At 30.9% G+C, this 26,899-nt stretch overlaps 2 protein-coding genes across 2 annotated transcripts; one reads left to right on the top strand and one right to left on the bottom strand.

The window, feature by feature from the left end:
- The first annotated feature begins 3,645 nt into the window (after window positions 1–3,645).
- On the top strand, window positions 3,646–9,944 carry LOC120091755 (protein CWC15 homolog). Its single transcript, XM_039049874.1, has 8 exons — window positions 3,646–3,806; window positions 4,011–4,179; window positions 8,491–8,594; window positions 8,751–8,792; window positions 8,876–8,963; window positions 9,137–9,233; window positions 9,440–9,543; window positions 9,655–9,944. The coding sequence occupies exons 2-8, from the start codon at window positions 4,049–4,051 to the stop codon at window positions 9,776–9,778; spliced, it is 690 nt and encodes a 229-aa protein (XP_038905802.1). The 5' UTR covers window positions 3,646–3,806; window positions 4,011–4,048; the 3' UTR covers window positions 9,779–9,944.
- On the bottom strand, window positions 9,680–14,501 carry LOC120091754 (ABC transporter G family member 26). Its single transcript, XM_039049873.1, has 9 exons — window positions 14,298–14,501; window positions 13,096–13,391; window positions 12,859–13,014; window positions 12,594–12,777; window positions 12,248–12,526; window positions 11,880–12,161; window positions 11,491–11,775; window positions 11,286–11,393; window positions 9,680–10,261 (listed from the first exon to the last, which is right to left on the bottom strand). Exons 1-9 carry the CDS (start codon window positions 14,499–14,501, stop codon window positions 9,992–9,994), a joined length of 2,064 nt encoding a protein of 687 aa, XP_038905801.1. The 3' UTR covers window positions 9,680–9,991.
- Window positions 14,502–26,899: the final 12,398 nt, after the last annotated feature.

Here is a 26,899-nt window from a genome sequence, read left to right as displayed (position 1 = left end):
TCATCATGAGTGCATTCTTCTCATGAGCGAGATCCTCCTGAGTGAGATCCTTCATCCTAGTAATACTCACCTTTCTAGCGAGATTCAGCCCAATTTCTAGCAAGATTTCCTTATAGAGCGAGATCCTCATCACAAAATTAGTGAGATTTCCTTCATAAGCGAGATCCTCATTCTCCATATGAGCTGTTTGCTTGTTCTTCCCAAGTAGCTGTCTGCTTATGCACAGCTTCTCTATTACAAATTCAAAAATTCATAACTTAAAATCCAGACCTCTTTTGAAGGAACTTCCTTCTACAAACTTATTTAGAATTGAGTTAACTTTATTACTTTAAAATTTCAATAAAAAATTCTCTATAATTTGGCCTAGAGCTTCCAATATTCACCTTGAGCCCTGATTAATTCGAGATTCTGCCTCTTCTACAAATTCTCCACTTTTATTCTTCTTCTCTTGCAATCTTTCTCCGGCAAGACAACTTCGAAAACTAGATTCTCACTAACTTTCAAATGGTAATACTTTCACTAAATTTTCTCTTGTCAATTACCGAAACCATACTTCTGAAGTTCATTTTCCCTTTTAATCTTCCTACCGCCTCCCAAATTCAAGGATTAACTGCCACGTGCCAAACCAAAAATGAGTTTCCTTATTTAACATGTTTTTCCTCAACAACTCCTATAAATAACATAGCTTTTCACTTATTAGATATTTAATATATCATTCCTTTGGCTAAACATGCTTGTTTAGGAAACTTAGAATTCGAGGTTTACACTAAGCTACACAAGAACTTATTTCTTCTTGCTTCCATCCTCTATCCCTCCTAAACTATGGCTTCATTTAACTCACTAGAAGACATCACATTACTTAATCTTACTTAAAGTAATTAGGGTTTGGGTTTTACAAATTCTTCCCCCCTAAAAGAAATTTCGTCTTCGAAATTTGCTCGAATCTACTTATAACTTAGACTTTGACAACATCCTTTGGTCGTAAATTTACAACCTTCCTCCTTTCTTTCTTCTTCCCTTTTTTTTACTACGCTTTCGCTGCGTTACTCTGATACTAACTTATTCATGGTGATGAACAACTTAGTCATCATAGTTCACTGTATTTGTCACATCCTCTGATGACTCTTCTATTTTCCATTGAATCATAGCATTCATTTATTATTAGGGTGTTCCTTTTCCATTTCCCAGCAATATCACTGGAACATTCTTTTCCAGTTGTCATACCTTTGGATTACTTGCTAGTTGTGAAATCAATATTTGTGTCAACTAGACTTCTCAACCTAACTGAGGACACTCTTCTTAGGATATCCTTTCTATCCATACTTGGGAGAAAACATTCTTTGTACTATAACATTTCCCAACTACGACTTACCATACTGTATACATAAGGTTTTCTTAACTGTACTAGTCCCTAGCTCAGTTACAATTCAAACTTCGAGCTATTACCTAGAACATCAGCAGATCTGAATCTTTTCCTTTTGTTTTCTGCTGACCATTTTGTTCCTTACTTTTATACTCAATGTACCCCTGGTACATTTTGAGCTCACTGCTGCTCATCTTTTCCCTCCTCTTATGATTAATCTGACTAGGACCTCCTCTAGATTACATCATTTCCTCTGAATTCACTAGAATAGACTTCACGTTTGCCACTAACCTCTGAACAAACCTGCTATACGTTCTATTTCTAGTGAAAAGTCTATGTTTACCTGCGTGACTCCCGACTTCCACTTAGGTACCGGTAGTGGATTGAGTAATCCTGCCGGCCTTTGCCTTCCAGGTTTCACTTGTTGACAAATCAAATATCACATAGTACTTTTCCTATCTTGCTAGATTATGCCTTAGTCTATTAGTCTAGAGTGGCCGTTTTGTTCACTCCTTATCATTCTTTTCTGCGTTACTACTTAACTGGGAAGGAACTCCTCTTGTTATCTTCCTACAATCATAACTTGCATTCTTGGTCGAGAGAGAATCTTTATTCAATCCCTCAACATTAATTCATGGCTAGCATGGAGTGTTCTCGACACTATCAATCACAATTTTTTCCCTTAATTCTACAATTCTAGTTCAAGTACTGTCATACCTTAGGTACTATTGCTCAGATATCTTCCCCGTGTCCTTCAGTATCAAGCTATTCCAATTTTAGGGCAAGGCCTCAGTATCTTCTCTATGTGCTTTAGTACTGAGTTATTCACATTTTAGTATAAGCTCCAGTACCTTCTTCATGTACCTCAGTACTGAGCTATTTATATTTACTTGCTTGCATATTCTTATCTCTTAATAACTTAATTGCCTAAACACATCCCTTACTAACACATCCTCATGGTCATTGTAAATCATAGCATAAATACAACATTAATGTGAGGTGTGTTGTTTGGTAACTATTTGAGAATAGTTGTCATAAATAGCTTTCAGTAATCATGCATTGCTAACCATTCATAGGCTTTAGCAATCTACTTAAAACATTTAAAGTATCTAGAGTCACTCACTCATGCTGCTAGAACCATATGACCAAGAAATACAACCTAGTCTAACCAGAAATCACATTTGCTGAACGTGGCATACAACTGCTTCTCTCGCAGTGTCGACAAAACTATCCTCAAATGGTTCCCATGATCTTCCCTACTGCTTAAATACACCAATATGTCATCAATGAAGATTATCATGAACTGATCCGAGTAGGGACGAAATATCTTATTCATCAAGTCCGTAAATACTACAGGGGCATTCGTTAATCCAAATGGCATTATTAAAAGCTCATAATGTCCATACCTCGTCCTGAATGCAGTTTTTTTTAAACATCCGCCTCTACCTTCAACTGGTGGTAACCTGATCTCAAATCTGTTTTAGAGAAAATCGTGGTTCCCTTTAACTGATCAAAGAGATCACCTACACCAAACAATAGGTACTTGTTCCTGATCTTCACCTTGTCCAACTGCTTATAATCCATACGTATCTGAGAGTACCGTCTTTCTTCTTGATAGAAGACCGGCGCTTCCCAAGGTGTCACACTGGATCTGATGTAACCCTTATTTATTAATTCCTATAACTAAACTTTCAATTTCTTAAGTTCTTCTGGCACCATCCTTAATGGTATCTGAAAAATAGGTGTTGTATCTGGAATTAAATCGATAGTAAACTCAACTTCCTTGTCAAATTGTAAATCTGATAACTTTTCAGGGAAAACATCCAAGAATTCTTGTACAACTGGTACATCCTCAGGTTTCAGTTTCTCATCCTACGAAACACGAAACCGTCACATGGTTAAATAGGCTCCACATCTTTTACTTAGCAGCTTCCTAACCTTCACTGCTATTATTAAGCTTTCTGAAATATTCCTTTGCTTCTTACAAATATTGTCTCTTGCCTACCAAATCTCTCAAACATTATCTATTCTTAAAACAATCCATACAGTTGTAATATTTACTCGAGAAATCCATGTTCTAGAGTAACATCAATTCCAGGAAATCTAACGGAATCACTTCATAACTATAATTATCAAACAAGCATCGAATTTCTTTTGTTAACTATAATTATAACGGAATCACTTCATGTTAACTATAATTATAATTATTTATAATATTTTGTATATATATTTTTTAAATAACCGTCGAAATTTCTCTAAATTGACCGCCGGTTCGCCGCCATGGAACCGACATTGGGCATTTCATTTGGGATTTTATAATTTGGGACCCGATTTGTAAGATAGTCTTTAGAACAATCTTCCTCACCCACGACGATTTTTCTCTTCGTTCGGCCTTCCAAATTCGCAGTGAGATCGTCAATCAATTACAAAGGGGACTTCTGAGGTAAATCTCTTACTATTCCTCTTCGATTTGATGAATTCAAGCACATCAAGTTTCGTCTTTTGTTCATTGAATTCGATTCCAATCAAGTTTATCGAGCTAGGGTTTTCTCCGGTTTGTGTGTGCGCGCTTTTCCCATCTTATGGATACTTCCGTTTTTATCTTGTGAATATGCTGAATCTGAAGTACCGTCTTCCATTTTCTTAGCATTTGAAGGGCCGAGGCGACGAGGAAAAAATCTAGAGATGACTACTGCAGCTCGACCCACATGGGCACCGGCTAAAGGTGGAAACGAGCAAGGTGGTACTCGAATTTTCGGCCCATCCCAGAAATATTCCTCCAGAGACATCGCTTCTCATACTACCTTGAAACCCAGGTGCGTGTATTTAAGAGATGTTGTTGTTAATTGTATTGGGAAGATGGGGCAGAGGGCGCATTTTCTATAGCTTGATGATCATGTTTGTTCATTAAGTACTCATTTGGTTGAGTTCTTTGTACCGAGTATCTCTTTCTTGGTTGTTTATAATCGTCTGTGCGTTGTGGCTTCTGAGGGATACTGATCGCACGACCACGCAGGAATTCATCAGGGTTTTTTTGTTTGTGACGTGAGTTGAGTTTTCTAGTGGGTTTAGAGTTCTTAACTGGAATTCTAAGAACTGAATTGGTCTCCGGGTTGGTTAGTATCTTCATTCTAAGAATTGAGTTGGTTTTAATGTGGATGCGATCTGTTGGACAGAATCTTCATTCAGTTCACCTTGATCTTAGCTTAGGTGAACTTGGGTTTGACAAGTTGGTATTGATGGCTCCACTTCTTGCATTTCGTAAATTGGACCCACTAGTTCTCAAGAAACTTTGCCCACTCTGAGAAAAACAAAATTTTTAATACATTAACCTTTCCACTTGACGCTTGAACTCAAAAACTTTGGAAATTTTCTTGAGCGTACCAAGTCCATACCTTTGATCACTGTTTGTTTAGCCCGTGTGGAACTAAGAACGATGTTAATTAATTTGGCTTCCACTGCAGCTCATCCTCATCTTTTCGTTTATTTTTTTATTCACAAGGATAATAATCATTGTAATATCTAATTAATTTGCCCAGTCATACACCTTGTGGTGGAGGCTAGGGAGTTTAAGTCATGAAAGGGCATGGGCTGCTCTTTCTTTCTGTATATCTAAAGAACCTAACTATTTCTACAATTTTTTGTTTTTGTTTTTGGTTTTTTTGGTGGGATAAGAAACAATTTTATTGATGAATGAAATATCTAAATAGAATAAAAAAGGGCCCTCTCATAAGGAGTACAAAAGATGTTTTCATTTTGCAACTAGGAAATTCAAGCTGTGATCTCTTAGAGGCTGGAGCTGTTTACACCAAATCTCTTAGAGGCTGGAGCTGTTTACACCAATAAAGAGTAATAAAAATAGATGCATCAATGATATCCTTGGTGAATTTTCAGCTGTTCCTGGAGATTCTAGCATCCCTTTCCTCCCAAATCTTTGACAAAACCGGCATATGGTGCTGGTCCATATAGCTGTCTTTGTGTCTTTGAAAGGACGGTCAAGTATTGACATTCTGATCCAATCAACAGAGCCATGTGGGATGACCAAGGTCCAATTGAAGGCACTGAAAATTTCAGTCCAGATACCAATAGCAAAAGGGCCGTGGAAGAACAAATGATTCAATGTTCCACTGTTACTTTTGCATAGGCAACACCATGAGGGGGGCAATTCGATCTAGGGACATCTGGTTTGTAGTCGATCCATGGTATTAAGACAAGAGTGGCTATTCTCCCATATTAGGAACTTGATCCTTTCGGGGCAATGAACTTCAACATTTCCCCAATGATGACAATCTCTTTTTCTATTTGGTTGGAAATGGAGGGATAATTCTAAAATTGAAATATAAAAAATCAAGGGGTTACATGTGAACCCACTTTAAGACTTATAGACAATTGTTTGTCACTTTCAAATAATTTTATCTGTCCTTTTCTGCACAAGGGACAATGGGTGAAACCATGAAAGCAAAGGAAGCATAGTAGGCGTTTAGTTGTATAAACCATTTGATGCTTGACCGCATGCCATTGTGGGCACTAGTCAAAAGGAAATAGAGTAGGTCAGCTCACTTTTAGTGAGATGATTGAAGAAAGGTTTATCACTCCTTTTTCTTTCGCTTGGTTTCTGTCATTCATTCGATAGGGAAACACCAGTGGTCATGACCCTCCTATCTTTGCTTTTTTTTTGGGGGGGGGGGGGGGGGGGGGGTTTGATTGAACTTCCCTTTTGTGATTATGATTTTGTTAGTTCTCTGTGAAATTGTTTCCTTAAGACTTTAAGAGTTCTGCGTTTTCTAATAGTGGATTTTGTTCGATGTTTGGGGAGGTGTTCTTGGACCCTCCTTTCCGTGACAAAGGAAGGGTTCTTCGACAGTCTTTCTTTTTTTCCATGTTGTGTGGCATTTGGCTTAACAGGATCTCCAGAATTTTTTATGGGGTAAAGAGGTTGGGGGAGGAGCTTTGAGAGTTGATTAGATTTAATTCCTCTTTATGGGAGTCTGCTCATAGGACTTTTTGTAATTATGAGCTTAGCCTTATTCTTTTTGGATTTTACCCCTTTTTGTAATTGGACATGGGGTTGGTTGTTTTTTGGACTTGGTTTTTTTGTATGTCCTTGTATATCCTTTTATCATTCTTAATGAAAGCTTGGTTTCTTATATAAAAAATAATCTCTCTCAATGAAAGTTGGCTAAGGAAAAGAAAGCTATAGTTGTCCAACAGCTACTTTTTGGATTCTCCACCTACTGATATTTAATAAAGTAAAACCTTTAGGGGTCGTTTGGTTTAAAGTTTTCTAGATGCATAGGAATTAAGGATGCTTGGGAGTTATAAGCCTGAGAATGAGATTGTTGGGAATGAAGGATGACTGTGTTTGGTTGTGCATGGAAATGCTATCTGAATTGTATGGGAACAAATTATGTTTGTATTTAATTTATAAGATTAATTGTGACATCTCTATAAAATTTTATAGATTAATTGATAAACAATGAATTCAATTCAAAATTTTGAGAAAAATAATTATTTAACAATCAAATAATAATATTAATTTAATTATTAATTATAATTATTTGTAAAATGAGTAATTTATAATTAAAGTTACTAGAATAATGAGTAATTATAAAACATAAATTTTATTTACCTTCCAATAATTAATTTACATCAAAATAATTTTAAACAAAACAATTTAATTTAATCTTCATTCATATAAGGGAAAAGCATGAGAATAAAATGATAAGAATGAAAGGAAATATAATAATAAAATTAAAAGAAAAAAATAGAAAATAGAAAAGATGAATAATAGATAGAATGAAGAAGAGAAAAATAAAAAAATAAAAATATTAAAGAAAAAAAAGAAAAGAAAAACATGTAAAAATATCACATAAGGCAGAAAAAATTATTAAAAAAAGTCGAAATAATAAATATGAAAGAAGATAAAAATAATGAATGAAAAAAGAGAGAGAAACAAATAAAGGAAAAAGGAATAAAAAACGGAGGGAAAAAAAAAAAAGAAGAAACAAAAGTGGAGGGTTTATTAAAAACCCATCAATTACTGGTGGGAAATTAAAGCATGCAAAAAGCATGCAAAGACTTGATGCGGAAAAATGTTTTTCCACGTAAATACCTCAAATTCTCAAATCAAACAAGATTTTATATATATCCATGCCCATTCCCACACTCTATCCTCTCAAACCAAATGGCCCGTTAATGTGATCTAGAAACTGTAACCAATCACTTTATTCTGTATCCAGCAAGTTGGTGAAGGACAGTGTTCATATGAATAGGTAAATTCGAAGTGAATGAGTTTATGCATTTGTATGCTTAAAACATTAGTCTGATGTATTTTGCTTTCAAAATTTATTATTTTTGTCATATTTGTATTTGTTTAGTATACTTAACAAGTGTTCGATGCATGTCTAACTAATGTGATAAAACCCAAAAATATTGAAATATAAACGGAAATGGAATTACTAGATAAACTAAGTGTTCGTGGTACTTAAATCCTCCCTTGCTTGGGTTCTCTCTCGAGCTTTAAATCACTCACCAAAATATCGCTTCCCTTCCTCATTCCCCTTCCATCTATTTATAACCAAAGTTCATATAGAACTCTTTCACAAATTACTAATACCCACTAATATCTCTATTTCTTATCCTAATAGCATTCCTATCAAAATGTTGAACCTACTTTGACTTTGTATAAACAGGGCACATCTATTGCACTACTTAGTGTTCAATATGTGTCCACCGATCAACACGTGGACAGGTGTCATGTTAACCAAATTGAAGTGTCGGTGCTTCTTAGTTTATAATTGGGGGCCTATCACTTCTATTTAAAAATTCAATGAACCCTTCACAAAAATAATGGACGGCTTTAAAGTCTCTATATACGAGAAGAGAGTGCCAACAAGAAGTTCCCATAATCATAATTAGTTACCGAGTACGTTAACCTAGTATTATACATGAGCCATATCAGCATTGTTCTTCTCTCAAAATGAGCATTCACTCATCTATTTGTTATTGGGTAATGGCTATTTTCCTTTCTTTTATATTTCCTTTCTTTTATATTTCCTTGGATATGTTGTTGTCTTTTCTTCCGAGATTCGTAACCTCTATATACTTGTCATTAATGATGTATGTAGAAAGGAAGGACAAGATACCCATGATGAATTGCAAAGGAGGAATCTCAGGGATGAGTTAGAAGATCGGGAAAGGAGGCATTTTTCATCAAAGAACAAGTCATATGGTAAAGACATCCATTCTTTAGAAAAATGTAGAATGAGTTTCTTTGTTTGGTTTTCATGTCAGTTGCTATGGTTTTGTTCAAATATTGCTTTTTCCATGCTGTGTTTTATGACGTGTTTGCAATGAGTTTATCGTGTTTCACTTGCATGATTTGTAGATGATAGAGATCATAGAAAAGGAAGCCAACTTCTGTTAGAAGGTGAATTCATCAGCTCCTTTATGCTTACATTTAATAACAACTTCCATTGATTGTTTGTAATGAGTTATTATTTATGCTTTTAGGTGGGAAGAGAGATATTGAAGATCGTATTATACCACGAAGTTTAGATGCGGATGATTCTGATGTGGATGTCAAAAGTGATGATGAAAGGTTTGTTAGTTGGCTTTCCATTTTATGAATTTTTTATTATATTAGTTTCCTAGCCTTTTCTCTTTATGCTTATTAGAGAAAGCTTTAGTTGCTAATTCAAATCCTTGGTCCAAGACCTGGTAATCTAGCTTGTTTTGGGGTTTAGTATTGAAGTATCTTATTTCTTATGGTAGTGATGACGACGACGACGATGACGAGGATGATACTGAAGCTCTTTTGGCTGAGCTGGAACAAATAAAGAAGGAAAGAGCAGAGGAAAAGCTTCGGAAGGTGAGCCTTTAGTTCACCCAGATAGCTTCACGATCTGAAGTTGTGCTTGCAGTCCCTTTTTTATTCTCCAAGATTTGAGAAGAATGCACCATGAGTTGAGTGCTTAGTAACTGGGATTACTTATATGATGAGTAATCTTTTAAGATTAATGAGCTGATTTTGAATTTTGCTTCATCAGTTGCTTAAATCTGCGTTATAATGTATAGGAAAGACAAGAGCGGGAGGAAGAGCTTAAAGTAAAGGAAGCAGAGTTGCTCAGAGGAAATCCACTACTTAATGAGCAACCCTCCTCTTTTAGCGTCAAAAGAAGGTTGGTTAGCTTGATTTTAGCCATTTTCCATAACTATACTTGTTTGTTTGGTGTGTCTAACATGAACTTCCATCTGATGATCATTCAACCTCCTTTAAACTTTTGGAACAGATGGGATGATGATGTTGTGTTCAAGAATCAGGCCCGTGGTGAATCAAAGACTCCTAAGCGCTTTATAAACGACACGATTAGGAATGACTTCCACCGAAAATTCTTGCAGAAGTACATGAAGTAACATGGCTATCATAATCTAAGAACCGAGTAAGTCCAGCGTGAGAAGAACACATGTGTATCATAAATGCATTGAAAAGACTAAATGTGGACTGAATGTTTTAGTTTGTCTTCTGAATTGGATGAAGTACAAAGGATTGGACAAATGAATATTAAAATGGTTTCCATGAGAACCTGTCTTAAGCTCATATTTTACATGGTAATGGTGTTTTTGTGTTCAAATATTAGATTGGCTGATCCTTTTATGCAAGCAGAAGTAGGCACATATTCTGTAGGTGAGGACCATGGCTAGGAGAATCCAGACCTCTTGTAAGCCACCATTGAGGTTAACAGTGTCGAAGGAAGAAGAAGACTGCAGAGTTCTGCAGCCTTGTGTGGTTTGACACTCATATAACTGATCTCCCGAGTATTGCACTTTTAGGAGTAGTCTGAACCCATAATACATGAATGATACATACTTCATCCACCGCATGAACTTCGGTATATGCTGCCATAGAAAGAAAAAGAAAAGAAAAGAAAAAAAGATTTTACATATTCTACAATCACTAGATTTATTTATTTATTTATTTATTTTTTATTTTTTAATACTTAGTGCATATTAGATATCACCTATTTTTGTGCATCTCATCAAATTATCCAATCATAACTTGTCAGGCAAATTTTGCTTTTTTTTTTTTTTGAAATATTTTAATATTTTTTTGATATGAGTGATGAGAAGGGATGTATAAAGATGGGTGCATCTAAGTATTGCTCTTTTTTTCTTTTATCCTTCTTCAAACTATAACTAAGTTCTTAATAGGATTTTAAATTTCTGAGAACATGTTAGATGTTCTCAAATGTCCATGGACTCGAATTTACCAAGGAGTGAATCTATATTTTATTACCATACTTCTTTAATAAGTTTTTCTAAGGCAAATTGTGAAAATGAAGTATGGTGGTAGTTACAATTATATCTTTAAGCATACGAAGGTAAAAGATGAGTTTCAAACTTATACAAATGTTAAAATTGGACTCTCAAACTAATAGTCGTAGAAATTGGATCTTCAAATGATTGAGATTGGAACATTCAATTGATATAATTTCTATAATCATATAAGTGTTTCTTTAAAGGTTTTTTTTTTTTAATTATTTTTATTTATTTATTTATTTATTTTTTTAATATTAACATTTATGATCTTTTAGGAATATCAATCATCAACATTCTATACTGACATTTTATTGGCATCGACATTAAGAATTTTGATTCTTGAAGATATGTTAATACTATGTTAATCATGAATTATAACACTCAGTTTCAATGGATATATACGCACCTCTGAGTTCTGAGGAAGGGCTGCAAAATTGTGTTCAAAATTTCAAGCAGCCAAATAGGATATAAACAAAGATTGATTCAGGCTAAGAGAGGATTTATTTTAATTTTCAGTTTACATTTTTTCCCTCATTAAATTTATTGTTCTCAGACTTAGAAAAGAAAATAAGAAATGGAGTTTTAAGTAAAAGGAATTAATTACCTGTACATAGTAGCCTCCTGTTAAAAGAAATAACATAAGTATCAAAGAGGCAACCATCCCAGCCCTTCTAATACTCAAAACTGCAGCTCCAAACAATTCTCCTGCCCCCTAATCACACATAAAACAAAAATTAAATTCATTTAATCTCCATTCACAAATCATTCATAAAACAAAGACAGTCTTGGAATAGTTTCAATCCAGACACCTGGCTTGTCACAGCTACCAATAATATTGCAAACAATGTTAGCAAGAAACATGAAACTGTTCTCTTGAAATCAACCATAAAGTATAGAATCAGCATGAACAATGTTGGATAGAGCACATGTGCAACCATGTCGCACAACGTGCTGCTCACATAGTACACGCTTAGTCGATACATATCCGCTTTTTGTTCTTTCACCAAATAGAGCTTTTCAAATGGAAACACGTATACCGCTCCAAAGATTGATGAAGATGTCCAAAATATGCAAATGTAGAACAATAAGCCGATCTGAAAACAAGTTAAAAGTTGACTATTTAAGCTTTTAGATCCAGTAGTAGTTTATTGATATGATATTGTGTTGAAAGATGTAAAAAAGAAAAAAACGAAACTACCTGGTCTCGTAGTTGAGGTTCGGTGTCAATCTTGGATTTCCACCAAAGAAGTCCCAACAACAATGCAACTCCAACTGCTTGAAGTAGCCTTAGCTTGTCAAAGTAATCCTTACTCCTTTCTTTGAATGTTCTCTTTGAAACAATCCTAAATTGCTCCCACCAGCTTATTGTCCAATCTTTCCCTACTTGTACAGCTAGTTGTAGATGCTCTGGTGTCTTTGCAGCTTCATTCTTGGTTCTTTCTTGACCCTCCAATTGAGTTTTGTACTTGAGTTGCAGATACTAATCATACATATACATATTGACAAAAATGGATCAAAAAACAAATGCTTTGAAAGTAATATGGCAGTAACTAAAGAGATTCCCACCTTGATAATTGATTTGTCTGTGTCAAGAGAGCCTTGAGATGTCGATAGATCTTCGGGAAGACTTATGTCGCCGACTTGTCCTGTTGCTAGATCAAGCAAGAACTCTGCAGGGTTCATGGGAATTTGTGGGGTAAATCTCAAAGATGAAAAGTATTCCATTGATTCTTTAGCTTTCCCATAGTATACAGGATAGCCTTCTGCTATCAGCAAAAGTTTGTCAAACATGTGAAACATTCTGCTTGATGGCTGGTGTATTGTTGTGATTATTGTTCGTCCTGCCTGCAAATGATCGAGTTTAATCTCAAGATTTATAAACATGTTGTACTTAAACAATTCCTAATTGTACCTTGGCAAGTCCTTTGAGAACAAGAAGAAGCCTATTAGCCGAGTTCGAATCAAGGCCTGAAGTTGGTTCGTCTAGTAATAGAAGTGAAGGATCAATAAGAACTTCATAGCCTATACTTGTTCTTTTTCTTTCTCCCCCTGATATTCCTTTACCAAAACCACCACCGATCTTCGTGTTCCGACATCTACAGTTCAAAAAGAAAAGTCATCATTTAAAAGAGGCGAAATCGAAGCTAGATCATCACTTGCTACCTTAACGAACACACCTTTCAAGTCCTAACTCTTTCACTATCATGTCAACTCTCTCGTACTTTTGCTGTCGGTTCATATTACTCGGTAGCCGAAGAAATGCTGAGACAAGTAAGGTCTCTTCAACCGTCAATTGTGGGAATAGAACGTCGTCTTGAGTCACGAAACCAATTCTGTTGCCAAAGAGTGGTTAAGAAAGAGGTTATTATATGTTAGAGAGACATTTGTTTGGTTTTGAAAACAGAGAAAGTGACCTTCTTTTAAGAGCAGCAGTATATGGAATGTCATTGTAAGTAATATTTCCTTTGACATTGTCAAGTACTCTTCCTCCAATCACTTTCAGTAATGTTGTTTTGCCACTGCCTGAAGCACCCATTAAAGCAAGTATTTCCCCTGGCCCAACCCTTCCTGTTATGCCCTTTAAAATCTTCTTGTAGCTGTCTTGTTGGTCCATTTTGATTTGTGAGCCAACCTTTGATATCACTGCCTTCAATGGGTTGTTCTTGGTGGACCCTTGCTTATTCCTCACTTTGTATTCCACATCCTCAAACTACAAGTGAAAATAGATCATAATTCATTAATTGAATGTATATAGTTATTACAAGGAATTGTAATTCAGTCACACCAACGACATGTGATAGATCGTCCAAAAATGTCGCTAAAACATGTACCAACGACGTCCTCGTCGTCGTTAAAAAATGTTGCTAAATGAATGATATGATATAAAGGTTATTCAATGACCAAAAAAAAAAAAAAAATGATAGAATCTCACAAGGAATCACAAAATCTTGAACTGTTGTACTTGTTTTGTTCTATCTGCTTTTTGTTTGTTTTTTTTGGAGTACAGTAATTGTGGGAGTGGGAGATCAAATCTCTGACCTCTGAAGAGAAAGATCACATCAATTAACGTTGAGCTATGTTCACTTTGGCGTGCAATATTAACAAGGTTATGTACCAAGTTTCCCAATCAAATATGACAGTTTTGTTTTAAAAATTTTTTAAAAAAATAAAAATAAGAACCAACCTAGATTATTCTATTGGAATATTAATATAAGTTAAAAAAATATTTAAATGTTTAGAAACCAAAATGAAAAGATAGTGTATGAACTAAAGTGAGTTTAGCTCAATGGTAATTGACATAACCTTTCTCCTTAGAAGTCGAAAGTTTGATCTCCCATCTTCACAGTTGTTGTATTAAAAGAAAAGAAAAGAAATGAAATGAAACAAAAAGATGTTATTTGAAAGTTCAATTGACATGAAGATGGTACTTTCAACTTCGAAGTCAGAGGTTCGATACCCTCTTCCTCATATTACAAAGAAAAGGCAAATAAAAGTTCAAGGATTAAAACAAAATGTAAATCTAAAAATCAAGGTTATATAATATTGTCACGAGATCTTAAAACGAGAAGCGACATTACTTAGTCGATCGATATGATAATCACGATGAAATATTTACCTTGAGAAAAATTGGAAGTGGGCAACTTCTACTGGTATCACAAGTCTGAATTTGAATGCTAACCTCAGAGTGGTTATTTTTTATGGAAGGTTGTGAGATGAAATCAATAATGTTATGGCCTCCTAAGGCATTGGTGTTTGTAATTTGCATGGTTGAGGGAGATAATGAAATGTCTTGAATTTCATCTTCTCTCCTAATTTCCATGTTGTAATTTAGAGAGAGAGAGAGAGGATTAAGTTTTGCTTTTAGGAGTAATCTCTCAAATTATAAGTTGGAATTAATGGAAGAGATTTTTCAACTATATCAAACCCAAAACTTGCCTAACATATCAAAGGCAGGATGTTGCTTGGTGAACCACAGGCTTCCCATGCTTATCAGTGTTTATTTTTTGGATTAACAATATTAGAAGTGCTTTGGTTTAATTTCACACACTTAAATTGCCACCATAATGTGCCATTTTTTTTCCTTCAAAGTGAACATGCCAAGGATATGACTAAAAAAATATGAAATTTTGGGGATGTGATGCTACAAATTGATATATGAATTTCAATTGAATATATATTGCCATGACTATTCGGTTTTTGAAAATTGTGTATGTTTCTCGTAATTTTTAAACAATTTTCTCAAGCATAATTTTCTTATCATGGTTTTTTTTCCTACCGTTTTCCTAGGTAAACCTTAAATTCTTGTTCAAATTCGAAAATTAAAAACAAGTTTTTAAGAGTACCGTTTTTTTTTTCAAAAGCTTGGATTTTGAAAATACTTAGAAAAAGTAGATAGTAAAACAAGGAAACTAAAAATACTTAGAAAAAGTACATAATAAAACAAAGAAACTGAAATACTTAGAAAAAGTACATAATAAAACAAAGAAGCCAATAGGTAAAAATAGTGTTTTATAAGCTCAGTTATCAAAAACAAAAAATTAAGGCTACATTTGGTAACTATTTAGTTTTTGAAAAGTAAGTCTATTTCCTTTCAATTTCTAACAAAGATTTGCATCTTCTTTAAGTAAAAGAATTGAATTCTTAGTTAAATTCCATAAACAATAACAAGTTTTTAAAAACTACTTTGTTTGGTTTTCAAAATTTGGTCAAAATTTGGCTTAGTTTTTGAAAACATCGGTAAAAAAATAGACAACAAAGTAAGAAATTTAGATAGGTTGGTTTTCAAAATTTGGTCAAAATTTGGCTTAGTTTTTGAAAACATCGGTAAAAAAATAGACAACAAAATAAGAAATTTAGATAGTGAAAGAGTGTTTATAAGCTTAATTCTAAAAAACTAAAAAATCAAAAAATCAAATAGTTAGGAAACAAGACTTGAATAATTATTAACTAGGCCTCATTTGATAACGATTTCGTTTTTTATTTTTGGTTTTTGAAAATTAAGTCTATTTCCTCCTCATTTCTTATAATGATTTGCATTTTTCCTAAGTTTCTTAGCCAAATTCCAAAAACAAAAACAAGTTTTTAAAAGCTAATTTTTTTTTTCCAAAATTTGACTTGGTTTTTTAAACTAAAGATAAATAATAAAGGAAGAAATTTGGATGTGGAAATAGTGTCTATAGACTTAATTTTAAAAAACAAAAAACAAAAAATAAAATAGTCACCAAACGGGATATAAGGTATTAGTTTTTTACAATTAAGTTTATAAACACTATTTCTGCCACAATTTTTTTTTTTTTTTAATTTTTAAAGATGAGTATATGAAACACAAGTTTTTTTTTTCAATATATTTTTTTTATGCAATGAAATTTTGCGTTAAAAATATGGAAAGTATTTTATTGTGTTTTGAATATTTGTTGCAAAGTTGTGTTAGATTCTTTTTAGGTGGGTTTCAGCATTTGGCTATTTGATTGTTGTTGGATTTTATGTTTTATGGGTTGTTTTTTTTTTTTTTTTTTTTTTTTTTTTTTTTTTCAATTTGGTTATGTGAAGGTATCGAAATTTCAACTTATTCATATTTAGGGTTAGAATTAAAATTATCTATTTGGGATATGTAAGGGGCAAAATCAAATTTTTTTCTAAAAATTGTATGACTTTTATTGTTTCTTTTAAAAATGTTTCACATGTTAAAAAAACATATTACTAATTAAAAAAAGTTAAAATTATGTTGTTTTAACAAGCAACATTTAAACCACCTTGAGCTTATAGTTAAATTTTGTTAAGGTATTACATATGTTAAAAGTTGTTCAAATCTCCATGTATCGTTGAACTAAAAAATATATCAAAATCTAATGAATAAAGTAGGAATATGTCGCTAGGTATTTGACATGATTTTCAACTCCAATTTTCAAGTCCTTGCATCAACATTACCATAAACATTGAGAGAATAATCCTATTTGAATTTACATTAATGTGTAAATGAAGAGGAGGGTTTACCCAAAGATAAGAAAAGAAAGGAGATGTGAGAGGTAACATTGTATTTTGAATTTTCTATCATATATAATAATGGAAATGTCACTAGATATATACCATTTATATCGATATCAAACCCAGATATATGAAAATGTCGATGTAAATATTTTGATATGTCAATAAATTTTAAAACCAACTCACTTATATAAGAAAAACGAGGAGTAGCTAGATGAAAATTTGGATTTATATTTTCAATCAAATCAATTACAGTAAAGACTTATTTGTGTGACACGTCAACCACATGATTGAGTAGAAGAAATTCTAGTTGATATAAATTTTGTTGCAATTGTCAATTAATAATTTTACACATATATTGTACAGTAGAAATTTAAAATAGATATATCTATATTTCATAAGGAGTACATGTATAAATGTACTTTAACATATATAAACCATATCGTCAAAACAAATACTTCTTTTCAATACATCGATAGCCTTTTCGCATAACTTTCATTTTTATAAATATGTATCTATATGGTCTAGACATGTAAAAGTAACGATTTATACTTTGCTTCCTTCTCACATAGTACTTTTTTCATCTACATGATCAACGATTTTTGTCTTGAATTAGGAGAGGTAAGAAGGATGGATAAAGAATTCTAAGATCCTCATTACAAGTGAGAGGACGAGATGTGATGCAATTTTTCACTTTTCATTGAGAGATTTATTAAACAAATTTAAAAATTTAGAATTAAATAAATACAAATTGAAGTTTAAAAACCAAGCTTGTAATTTAATATAACCAATATAAGTTATAATCTTGTATTTTGATTTTAAAGAGATAAACAATGAAATAAAAACTATACGAAAAATAGGCCGGAAATTAGAAGTATTAACTTCTCTTCTAGGTTGCTCTTTTAATTTTCTATAAACTCTATATATATATATATATACACACATAGAATTTAAAGGAATAAAATAGGGATAAATGTGGAATGAAAATATTTTTTCAGTGGCCACCTATGATAGTTAATTAATAATATATATTGAGTTGAATTGATTAATAACATATATGGGAAAGGAATAACAAATTCTGTGCGTATAAAGTTATATAGTAAATTATAAACAACTCATTATCAATTTAGAAATTAGAAATTCGAATCTTTTACAATTAGAATAAAAAAATATAGAAAAATAGGACAATTCCTATTGCATCTAATTAAAAATTGAGACATACTAATTTTTCTTTTAAAAATGATATATATATATATAGGGGAAAGTGAAACTAAACTGTACGTAAATATTGCTAAAAAAATAATAAAAATAAAAATAGAATTTATATTTATAATTTTTGTCCATTTAACTTTATTCGCCAATCTCTCAAACACACCATGTTGAAAGGTTGTAATTGATATGCCCTCTATTCCTCACAAATCAAAATTTTTATACTTTGAGAAGTATTTGATGGTAGTTTTAAAACTTTATCCGGTATATTAGAATAATACATGATTCTTCTATTTTTCTAATCATTAATTCTGAATGTATAAATTATCAATTTACGTCATCTTTCAAAATTTGTATCTTTTATTAAGATTACCTATAAAAATTGTTAATACTTTTGCTTCATGTGTTACATATAAAGTATTCTTCTCCTTAATTATCTTATTATTTATTATTTTTTAAAATATATATTTTTAGTTATCTAATTCCATTTGAACGTATAATACAAATTTTCAAAAAGATTTTTGATCAAGATCCTCTCTCTTTTGATTTTATAATTCCATCAAAAATCCCAATTCTTCCATCTCCTAAATTTCTCCACTTTTTCTTTGTATAGTGCACTCAACCAATTTATATTTTTAGTGCCATTTACATTTTTCTCCTTTTTTTTCTTGTTTATATTCTTGTTTTCTTCTTACTTATATATATGCATATAAAATATTTTTTTAGAGAATAGAAAAGAGATAGTGTAGAAAAATTAGAAAAATTGGATTTTTGTTATTATCAATAAAACTTTATATTTAAAATTATAAGTGACACATGTCCACAACTAATTTGTATGAATTTCTAGATAACAGAAAAATGGTACAAAGTACTATCCACATCTAATTTGTATGGATTTCTAGAGAGTAGAAAAATGATAGTGACACTCCTATTTCTGTCAAACTGCAATTCCTATTTATTAGGAATACATGCATAATTTAGATCAACCAAGTGTCAAAATGTATTTGAAAATTTGTGCTATATGTGGAATAGAGTGTAAACAAATCTCTTTTATTCTTTAACAAAAGGAGGATAATAATGTAAACTAAGATTAATTTTTCAACGTTATTAGGTAGATATCCAACTTAAACTAAAATTAAAACAATTTCTTAACAAACTATTTCATGATCTCTTTCTTTTTATTGTCTCCTCTATCTATCACTAATGAAGATATCATCTCCTTCATCTTCTTCCTTTCAAGTTACAAGTTTTTATCTCTCTAATCTCTTTTTTTGGGTAAAAATGAGGTATAAGAACAAAAATATTTGACATACCCACATTTCAATGTCGTCTCTCCACTTCTTTTCCTCTTTTGTTTTATTACCATTCTCTTCCAACACCTAATCAAATACTCCAATTTCAATGTCCATTTGTAGAAATTTTCTCTCTAAGTCATCAATTTCCCACAAACAAATAAGAACTTGGAGCTTTAAAGGCAAAGAAAAAACCAATGGTGTGTTTGAAGTACGATAGACAAATAAGAGAGGAATTTGTGTGAAGATTATTTAGGTTATTAATTTTCATCCTCAATCAATTTGAGTATCTTAAATTTATATCAACATATAGACATTTCTATCTACATATCCATACAAACTAAGCGTGGATAGATGTCATTAATGATTTCAAGTATAAGATTTTCTTTAATATATTTGATTGATAGCTTAAAATTTAAATCATAGTAAATTAAACAAAATAACTTAAAATTTAAATCATAATAAATTTCTTTACAATTAATTGATTATAAACTAGATATTAAATACCAATATACAAATAACATGTATGCTTTGGTCAAATACTATATTCTTTTCTTTTTCAATTTTAAAATTGAAAATTTTCACACACTAATTTATTGTTTTTCTAAAAGCACGGTTGTCAATAATTACTTTTAAAGCTACCAACATCAATCCTAACTAGCCTTAGTCACTAGCTACACCTATAACTCCCATTAATTGGTTGTCATATATCAGCCTTCTTTTAAAAATAAGTTGGGTCCACTGCCATTAAAAGAATAGGTATGAAAGTAGAATTATAGTATGAATATAAAGAGTACTATACTTTTGTAATACTGAAAATTTTACCAGTTCTCATTCTCTCTCTTTGTGAAATGATATATGTCTATAAGGATATCTTTACATATCTAGACCATATAACATTTATACAAGTATCCTAAAATCGAATACATAAGTATCCATCGTGACATGCATAGAATTTTTTTTTGTTACTCATGTTGTGTCGGATTAATTGTTGACAAAATTTTCCATATGAGTTTAAAAATATTCTTTGGGTTTATTCGATTGAAAAAATATTAGAAACATTAGAAACATATCCATCTTGACAGATATGCAAAAGAAAAATATTTATTTCATTGATAAAATTCGTGTTTGTTAAAGTACATTTATGCATGTATCATTAGAGATATATCTGTTTCAAATTTCTAAAACTACCACAAAAGTATTTTTATTGATAGAAGAATCTTTGTTACTTTAGACATGTGTAAAATTAATTGTTTGGCATGTGTAACAATAAGTTTAATTATAATTTTTGTTTTAGTTTATTTGCTTGAGAATATAAATCCAAATTGTCAAACAAATGAGTTTATCACATCTTTTCCTTCCTTTTTGGATCATGATCATTGGGTGGAGAGGTATGTGGCCATGGAAAATTTATACCTGTACATATTTCCAAATTACAGAAATTACAGAGATTAGAAGACAAGTTAAGATTTAAAATGGAGAAGATGTAAATATATAGAAGTGAAGATTTTAATTTATACATGTATCCCTAATAAATAGAAATTACATTTAGGGAAAAGTGTCAGTGTCATTTATATACTATCCAGAAATGCATACATATTAGGTAGTGACAAGTGTCACAAATGATTTTAATGTATCTAATTGATAATATAAGTCTAATATTTCTAATTTACCTGTGATCTCTTTTTTCTTAAAATAAAACTTTCTTCCTTATCTAATACACACCTTTATAAATAATATGGTGATGCATTAAGGAGAAAAATAGGAAATCGAACTCAATTTTTTGTCCACAAGAAAATTTTCTTTTGTGGTTATGAAGATTAAGAAAACAATATGCTTTTGAGAAGAGAGCGTGTCCAAGAAATTTGTATTGTTTGCAAAAAAATTTCATTTATTATTAGTATTATATTATAACTTACATCTCTTCAACAAAAGAAATTTTCTCTAAGTTTCAATTTCCTATTCTCTCTTTGATACCTCATCATATTTTTTCATTTTAGTTTTTTTATAGAGGTTTGCATTATGCTGAGGAAGAAGTTTGTTTGTTTTTTTTAAAGGGGAAAAAAAGAGATCATAAGTAAATTAAAAAAAAAAATTGGATTTTATATTATCAACAAAAATATTAAAGAAAAAAATTATATTTAAAATCATTTATGACACTTGTCTACATCTAATTTAATTACATTATTTCTGGATATCATATAAAAATGTTGACTAACTTTTGCATAACCACACTTCAATATCTCCACTCCACTCTCATTTAATTTCATAGCCCTTTCATCGATACATAGAATTAAAAGATTTTGGAGTTTAAAAAAGGAGAAAAGAAAAGAGAATCAATTTGATAAGATTTATAGGGTGGTCGAAGAAGAAGAGGCCTAACAAGTAAATAACTATGGTATCCATTGAAAGTTTTTCTTTTTGAAAAGGTGTCCATTGAAATTTATATGTTTATGTAATTATCTTAGATGAAGATATGGAATTTTTTTTTTTTTTAAAAAAAAAAAAGAGAAAAGAGGATAAGAGAGAGGAGGAGAAGATTGAGAATGGAGGAAGGAAAGAACTCAAAATAATCTTTAGGAAGGAGATGGAATGATAGCCATGCATATATTTTGTAGAGAATTTAAGTTTATATTTTTAATTGAACAAACTAAAACTAAACACATGCAATAACCAATGGTTGAATCACCTTTATCTAATTAAATGTAGTTTAATTAACAAAATGGTAGAACTATCCGTATATCATAAACAAGGATATTTTTCTTCGACATATCAGCTACTTGTTCTCTTAATTTTCATTTTTATAGATATTTTACTCTCTGTAGTATACATGTGTAAGTATTTCTGTTTTCTTCCTTCACCAAATGCTCAAACTTCAACATTCATACCAATTTTTTTCAACTAAATGCAACAGCCATTTTTTCTTCAAATTCCTAGCCTTTTCATCAATATAACTATGAAGATAGAGCAAATAATATGCTTTGAATCTCCATTGTATCCAAGAGAAAAAGAGAGATCGTGGAGGAGAAAATAACGAAGGAAGGAAGGGAGGTGTATATTTTTTAAGAGAATAGAAAAGAAAAAGTGGGAAAATTAGAGAAATTGAATTTGTATTATGAATTAATATATTAAACAAAAGTTTATATTTAAAATTATTAGTGACACTTGTCCACACCTAATTTGTATAGATTTCTAGATGAGTACTAACACTCCTATTTATGTCTAACTGCATCCCTTATTTATTAGGAATATATGCATAAATGTAATATTTTTAGTCTTTCATAGTTTAAATCAACCAATAGTCAAATGTATTTGTAAATTTGTGCTCTATATGGAATAGAGTGGAAATAAATTTCTTTTATTCTTTACAATGAGAGGGGCAAAATGCTTCTATATAATATGAAGAGGCATAACAGATCGCGAATAATTTATCAATCAAAATACTATTCATTAATTAAATTTTTATAGATAATAATGTGTTATGAACTCAGGTTAGTTTTTCAATGTTATTCCTATTTTTTTTTCTTTTATTTAAATGTGCTTTCTTAACAAATTAAACATATCACGATCTCTTTCGTTTACTCTCTCCTCTATCTTTCATTAGTTAAGATATATTCTCTTCTTCCTTTCAAATCACAAACTTTGTATCTTTTAATCTCTTTTCTAGGAGAAAAAAAGAGTGAAAAAAGAAAATGAAAAATATTTGGCATGCTGACATAGTATGTGTAGATAACACCCAATAGTATTTGACATACTTTGTACCGTCTTTCCACTACCTAGAAATCCATAAAAATTAAGTGTGGACAAGTGTCACTAATGACCACTAATGATTTGTAATTTAAGATTTTCTTTAATATATTTGATCGATAATATAAATCAAACTTCTCTAATTTTTCCTTATGATATCTATTCTCTAAAAAACTATTAAATATTATATATATAGTATCTTAAAAAGAATTGCTTTTGTAAATATACACACGACAAATGAAAAAAAATGCGTGTGGTGAAAAGATTATTTGGGTTATTAATTTTTTATCCCCAGTCAATTTTGGGTAGGGTTTAAATTTATGTCAACATTTTCTACCTACCTATTCATATGTTTATAGGTTCAAAATTAACAGAAGGTATATAACGTTTCATTATATTATAGAAAAATCGAAAAATGTAACTAAAATGTCAACAAAGTATCACTAATATTGATTAATATTAAAAATCATGTCTAAAGTGTAACAACTTCTAAAAACAACTTTCCTAGAAATAATATAATATTATAAAAATTCACATTCTATCCTTTCAAATTCTTTGGCAAATAGTAAAACTAACCTTAAAATATGATGATAGTTCCAATTATATTCTTAAACTTTTAAATTTAAAAATTGAACCCTCAACCTTATCCAAATGTTAAAATTGAACTTTTAAACTTATATAATTGTGTAAATTGTAACACTTGTACAAGATTGAGAGTTCATTTTTTTTATCATATGTGGGTTCAATTTTTACAATTATTGTAAGTTTGAGTATCCAATTTTAACATTTTTAGAAGTTTAGGGGCCAAATTGTTACTATTGAAAATTTAAGGGTATAATTGCAACTATGACCATACTTTAGAGGTGGTTTTTGCAATTTGCCCTATTTTTTTTAATTGATCCATTTGTTTTGGTTTGGTTCTAAGAATGATAATAATTTAAATTAAACAAAATAACGTAAAATTTAAATCATAATCCATTTCTTAACAATTAATTGATATAAACTAGATATTAAATATCAATATACAAATAATATGTATGCTTTGGTCAAATACTATAATCCCTACTTTTTCAATTTTAAAATGGAAAATTTTCATACAATAATTTTATGTTATGAGTAGTTTTTCTAAAAGCACGTTTGTCAATAATTACCTTTAAATCTACAATATCAATCCTAAACTATGCCTCCGTTACTAGCTGCACCTATTATTCCTATTAATTGATTATCATGTGTGACTATTCTTTTCATTGTTAATTGTTTTTGAGATGGAATCGTATATTATCTAGGGTAATTTCAATTGGTAGCATTTTTAAGAATAATAACTAAGTGTATAACATCATTTTTAAAAAAATTACAAATATAGTCAAGTCTATCAACGATAGACTTATATCGTTGATAGACTCCCAAGTCTATTAGCGATAGACTTCTATCAGCGATAGACTGTGACTATTTAAATTTGGTCACATTTATAATTTTTTTTACATTATGTTATATCTGCTATATATCCTTATGATCTATTGCAAATCTATCAATCTCCCTTCTTATATTCTCTGATCTCTTTAATTTGAAAATATACGTAAATATAAATTTAGCATAATTTAGTATGTCCATAGTTCAATCTCGTCTCTGTCCACTCCAATTTTTGTTTTTGTAAATATGTGTAATTTATATAGTTTACACATGTGTGTAAACAATTTTACTTCACCAAATGCTCAAACTACAACATTCACACATCTATTTTTTCAACTACATCAACTATTTTAGGTTTAATTTCCTAAGCTTATTTTTCATCAACACAACAATGAAGATTGAGCACTGACATACTTCGAATCTCCATTTTGTATCCGAGAAATTGTTTAAAAGAGAAAAGGAGAGAAATGGTGAAGTAAAAAGAAAAAGAAAAAAGATTTCCATACCCAACTTCAATGTTCATATATATATATATATATACTACTTTGGTCCTTGTACTTTTGATTTTTATTCATTTTAGTCTTTGTATTTGTAACTTTTGTTCATTTTGGTCCTTGAACTAAAAAAAATATTTTTTTTATCCAAGTGAAAATGAGAGGACAACTTTTTAAAAGTATAAGGATCAAAATGAACCAAAATTAAAAGACTAAAATGAACATTTTTAAATAGAAACCAAAATGAACCAAAGTTGAAAGTATAATGACCAAAATGAACAATTTGAGAGTATAAGGACCAAAATAAACCAAAACAAAAAGTATAGGACTAAAGTAGTATTTATATATATACATTGAAATTTTATACCTTTACGAAATCATCCTAAATAAGAGAAGATTGGTTTTATAGATAAGATAATAAGAGAGAAACCATGGGAGGAGGAGATATGTTTTTGTTTGACTATTTCAACTTTATATTTTTAATTAAATCAACTAAAATTAAACATATACGGATACATGTCAACGGCTAATTATATACATGTCTAGATAGTACCATCTTGATTTACCTTAATTAACAGATCTCTCCTCTCTCTTTTTATATATCAGTCACTTGTTCTCCTTTGTATGTGTGTTGATCTATCTAATCTATATATGTAAACATTTTAATACTTATGTCACCTCATTTTTTCTTATCCCTTCTCACAACACAAACATTTAAACACTATATTTCAACACCTAATATGAAAAAGCACTTCAAGACTCTCGACAACTCTCGTATTTTGAAATTTTCTTCTTAATCAACAATTTTCCACTTCTATCTTCCTTAGCTCTTTTCATCACACCACAAAAAATAGGAACTTGGAAACTCAAAGGAAAGAAAACCCAATGGGTTTGAGAGATATTTGGAATAAATATAACTGTATATGAAGAAGAGAATAGTAATCCAATTTGAGAATTAACATTTTGTCCATTAAAATATTATTCCTTTATGTGATCGTCCTAAATAGAGAAGATTGGTCTTTTATCGAAAAGAGAATAAAGAGAAATCACAAAGATGAAGATATTAGAGAATGAAAAACTATATTTTGATTTTAACAAGGAGGAGAAGAGATGTGATAATCATATTTGGTTGACAAATTTGATTTATATTTTCAATCAAATAATATAAAGTCAAAACTATTATTAAACTTAATTTGTGACATGTGTCAACGACTAATTTTATACATGCATAAATAGTACAAATTCTACTTTCTACATGCATCTATCTAGCAAAACATCACTATTGTGCTATACTTAGATACTTCCCTTTTGCATATCAACCACTTGTTCTCCTAACCTTTTTTTAAAAAAATATTTACTCTATACAGTCTAGATGTGCAAAAGAAATTATTCTTTTTAATTATTATTTTAATCAAGGAAGGGAAGTCCGAACTCTTCACTATGAAGTTGCATGATGAGTAGTGACTAATAACCAAAACCAACACCACTACAGAATGAATAATTTTTCGATGTTATGAGAAAAAGTTATGACTTGAATAAAATTTAAAAATAAGTAATTCAACTAAATTAAAAGAACAATAACCATTCCAATATAAGTGTATAATTGTCACACTCCGCCCCAGACTACCCTCTGAGCCTGAGGAAGGGCATGACTGCAACAGTTATCAACCCTTTCGTTGACACTTACTACCTAATAACTCTTGCTAAAATAACTCTGATACCAATGTACAAATTGAACAATCAACTGATTAAGTAGGCCCATTTTATTTTACAACAATGTAATATTTATACAACTCCAAGACTTAATTACAAGTTTACAACAACAACTGTAAAATCCTCCAGAAGTGTAACTGTGGCATGTGGCAGACCTTGACCTTAGCAGCACCCTGGAACTCCTCACCTTTCGCTACCTGGGAAGAAAAAAAAAACATTTGGAAAACATGAGCTATAAAGCCCAGTGAGTGACTAGAAAACTGATTTTTATCAAAAGAACTACCCCACACTTGGGTACTTTTTCTCAGATACCTTCTCAACTGTGTCCTTCAGTATCGAGCTACTCAGATACCTTCTCAAATGTCCTT

This window comes from Benincasa hispida, chromosome 11, assembly GCF_009727055.1.
Source record: "Benincasa hispida cultivar B227 chromosome 11, ASM972705v1, whole genome shotgun sequence".
NCBI lineage: Eukaryota > Viridiplantae > Streptophyta > Magnoliopsida > Cucurbitales > Cucurbitaceae > Benincasa > Benincasa hispida.
The sequence above is the reverse complement of the archived record's forward strand: the minus strand, read 5'-3'. Positions and strand labels throughout refer to the sequence as shown.

Bases quoted from the DNA above. Each gene is read 5' to 3' on its own strand.
- LOC120091754 (XM_039049873.1), bottom strand. From the start codon at position 14,501: ATGGAAATTAGGAGAGAAGATGAAATTCAAGACATTTCATTATCTCCC. The intron at 12,162-12,247 runs GTGGGAATCTCT...ATGTATGATTAG, and splicing joins CAGACAAATCAATTATCAAG to TATCTGCAACTCAAGTACAA. The intron at 10,262-11,285 runs GTAATTAATTCC...TTTCTATGGCAG, and splicing joins CAGGAGGCTACTATGTACAG to CATATACCGAAGTTCATGCG.
- LOC120091755 (XM_039049874.1), top strand. From the start codon at position 4,049: ATGACTACTGCAGCTCGACCCACATGGGCACCGGCTAAAGGTGGAAAC. The intron at 8,964-9,136 runs GTTTGTTAGTTG...TTCTTATGGTAG, and splicing joins GTCAAAAGTGATGATGAAAG to TGATGACGACGACGACGATG. The intron at 9,234-9,439 runs GTGAGCCTTTAG...TATAATGTATAG, and splicing joins CAGAGGAAAAGCTTCGGAAG to GAAAGACAAGAGCGGGAGGA.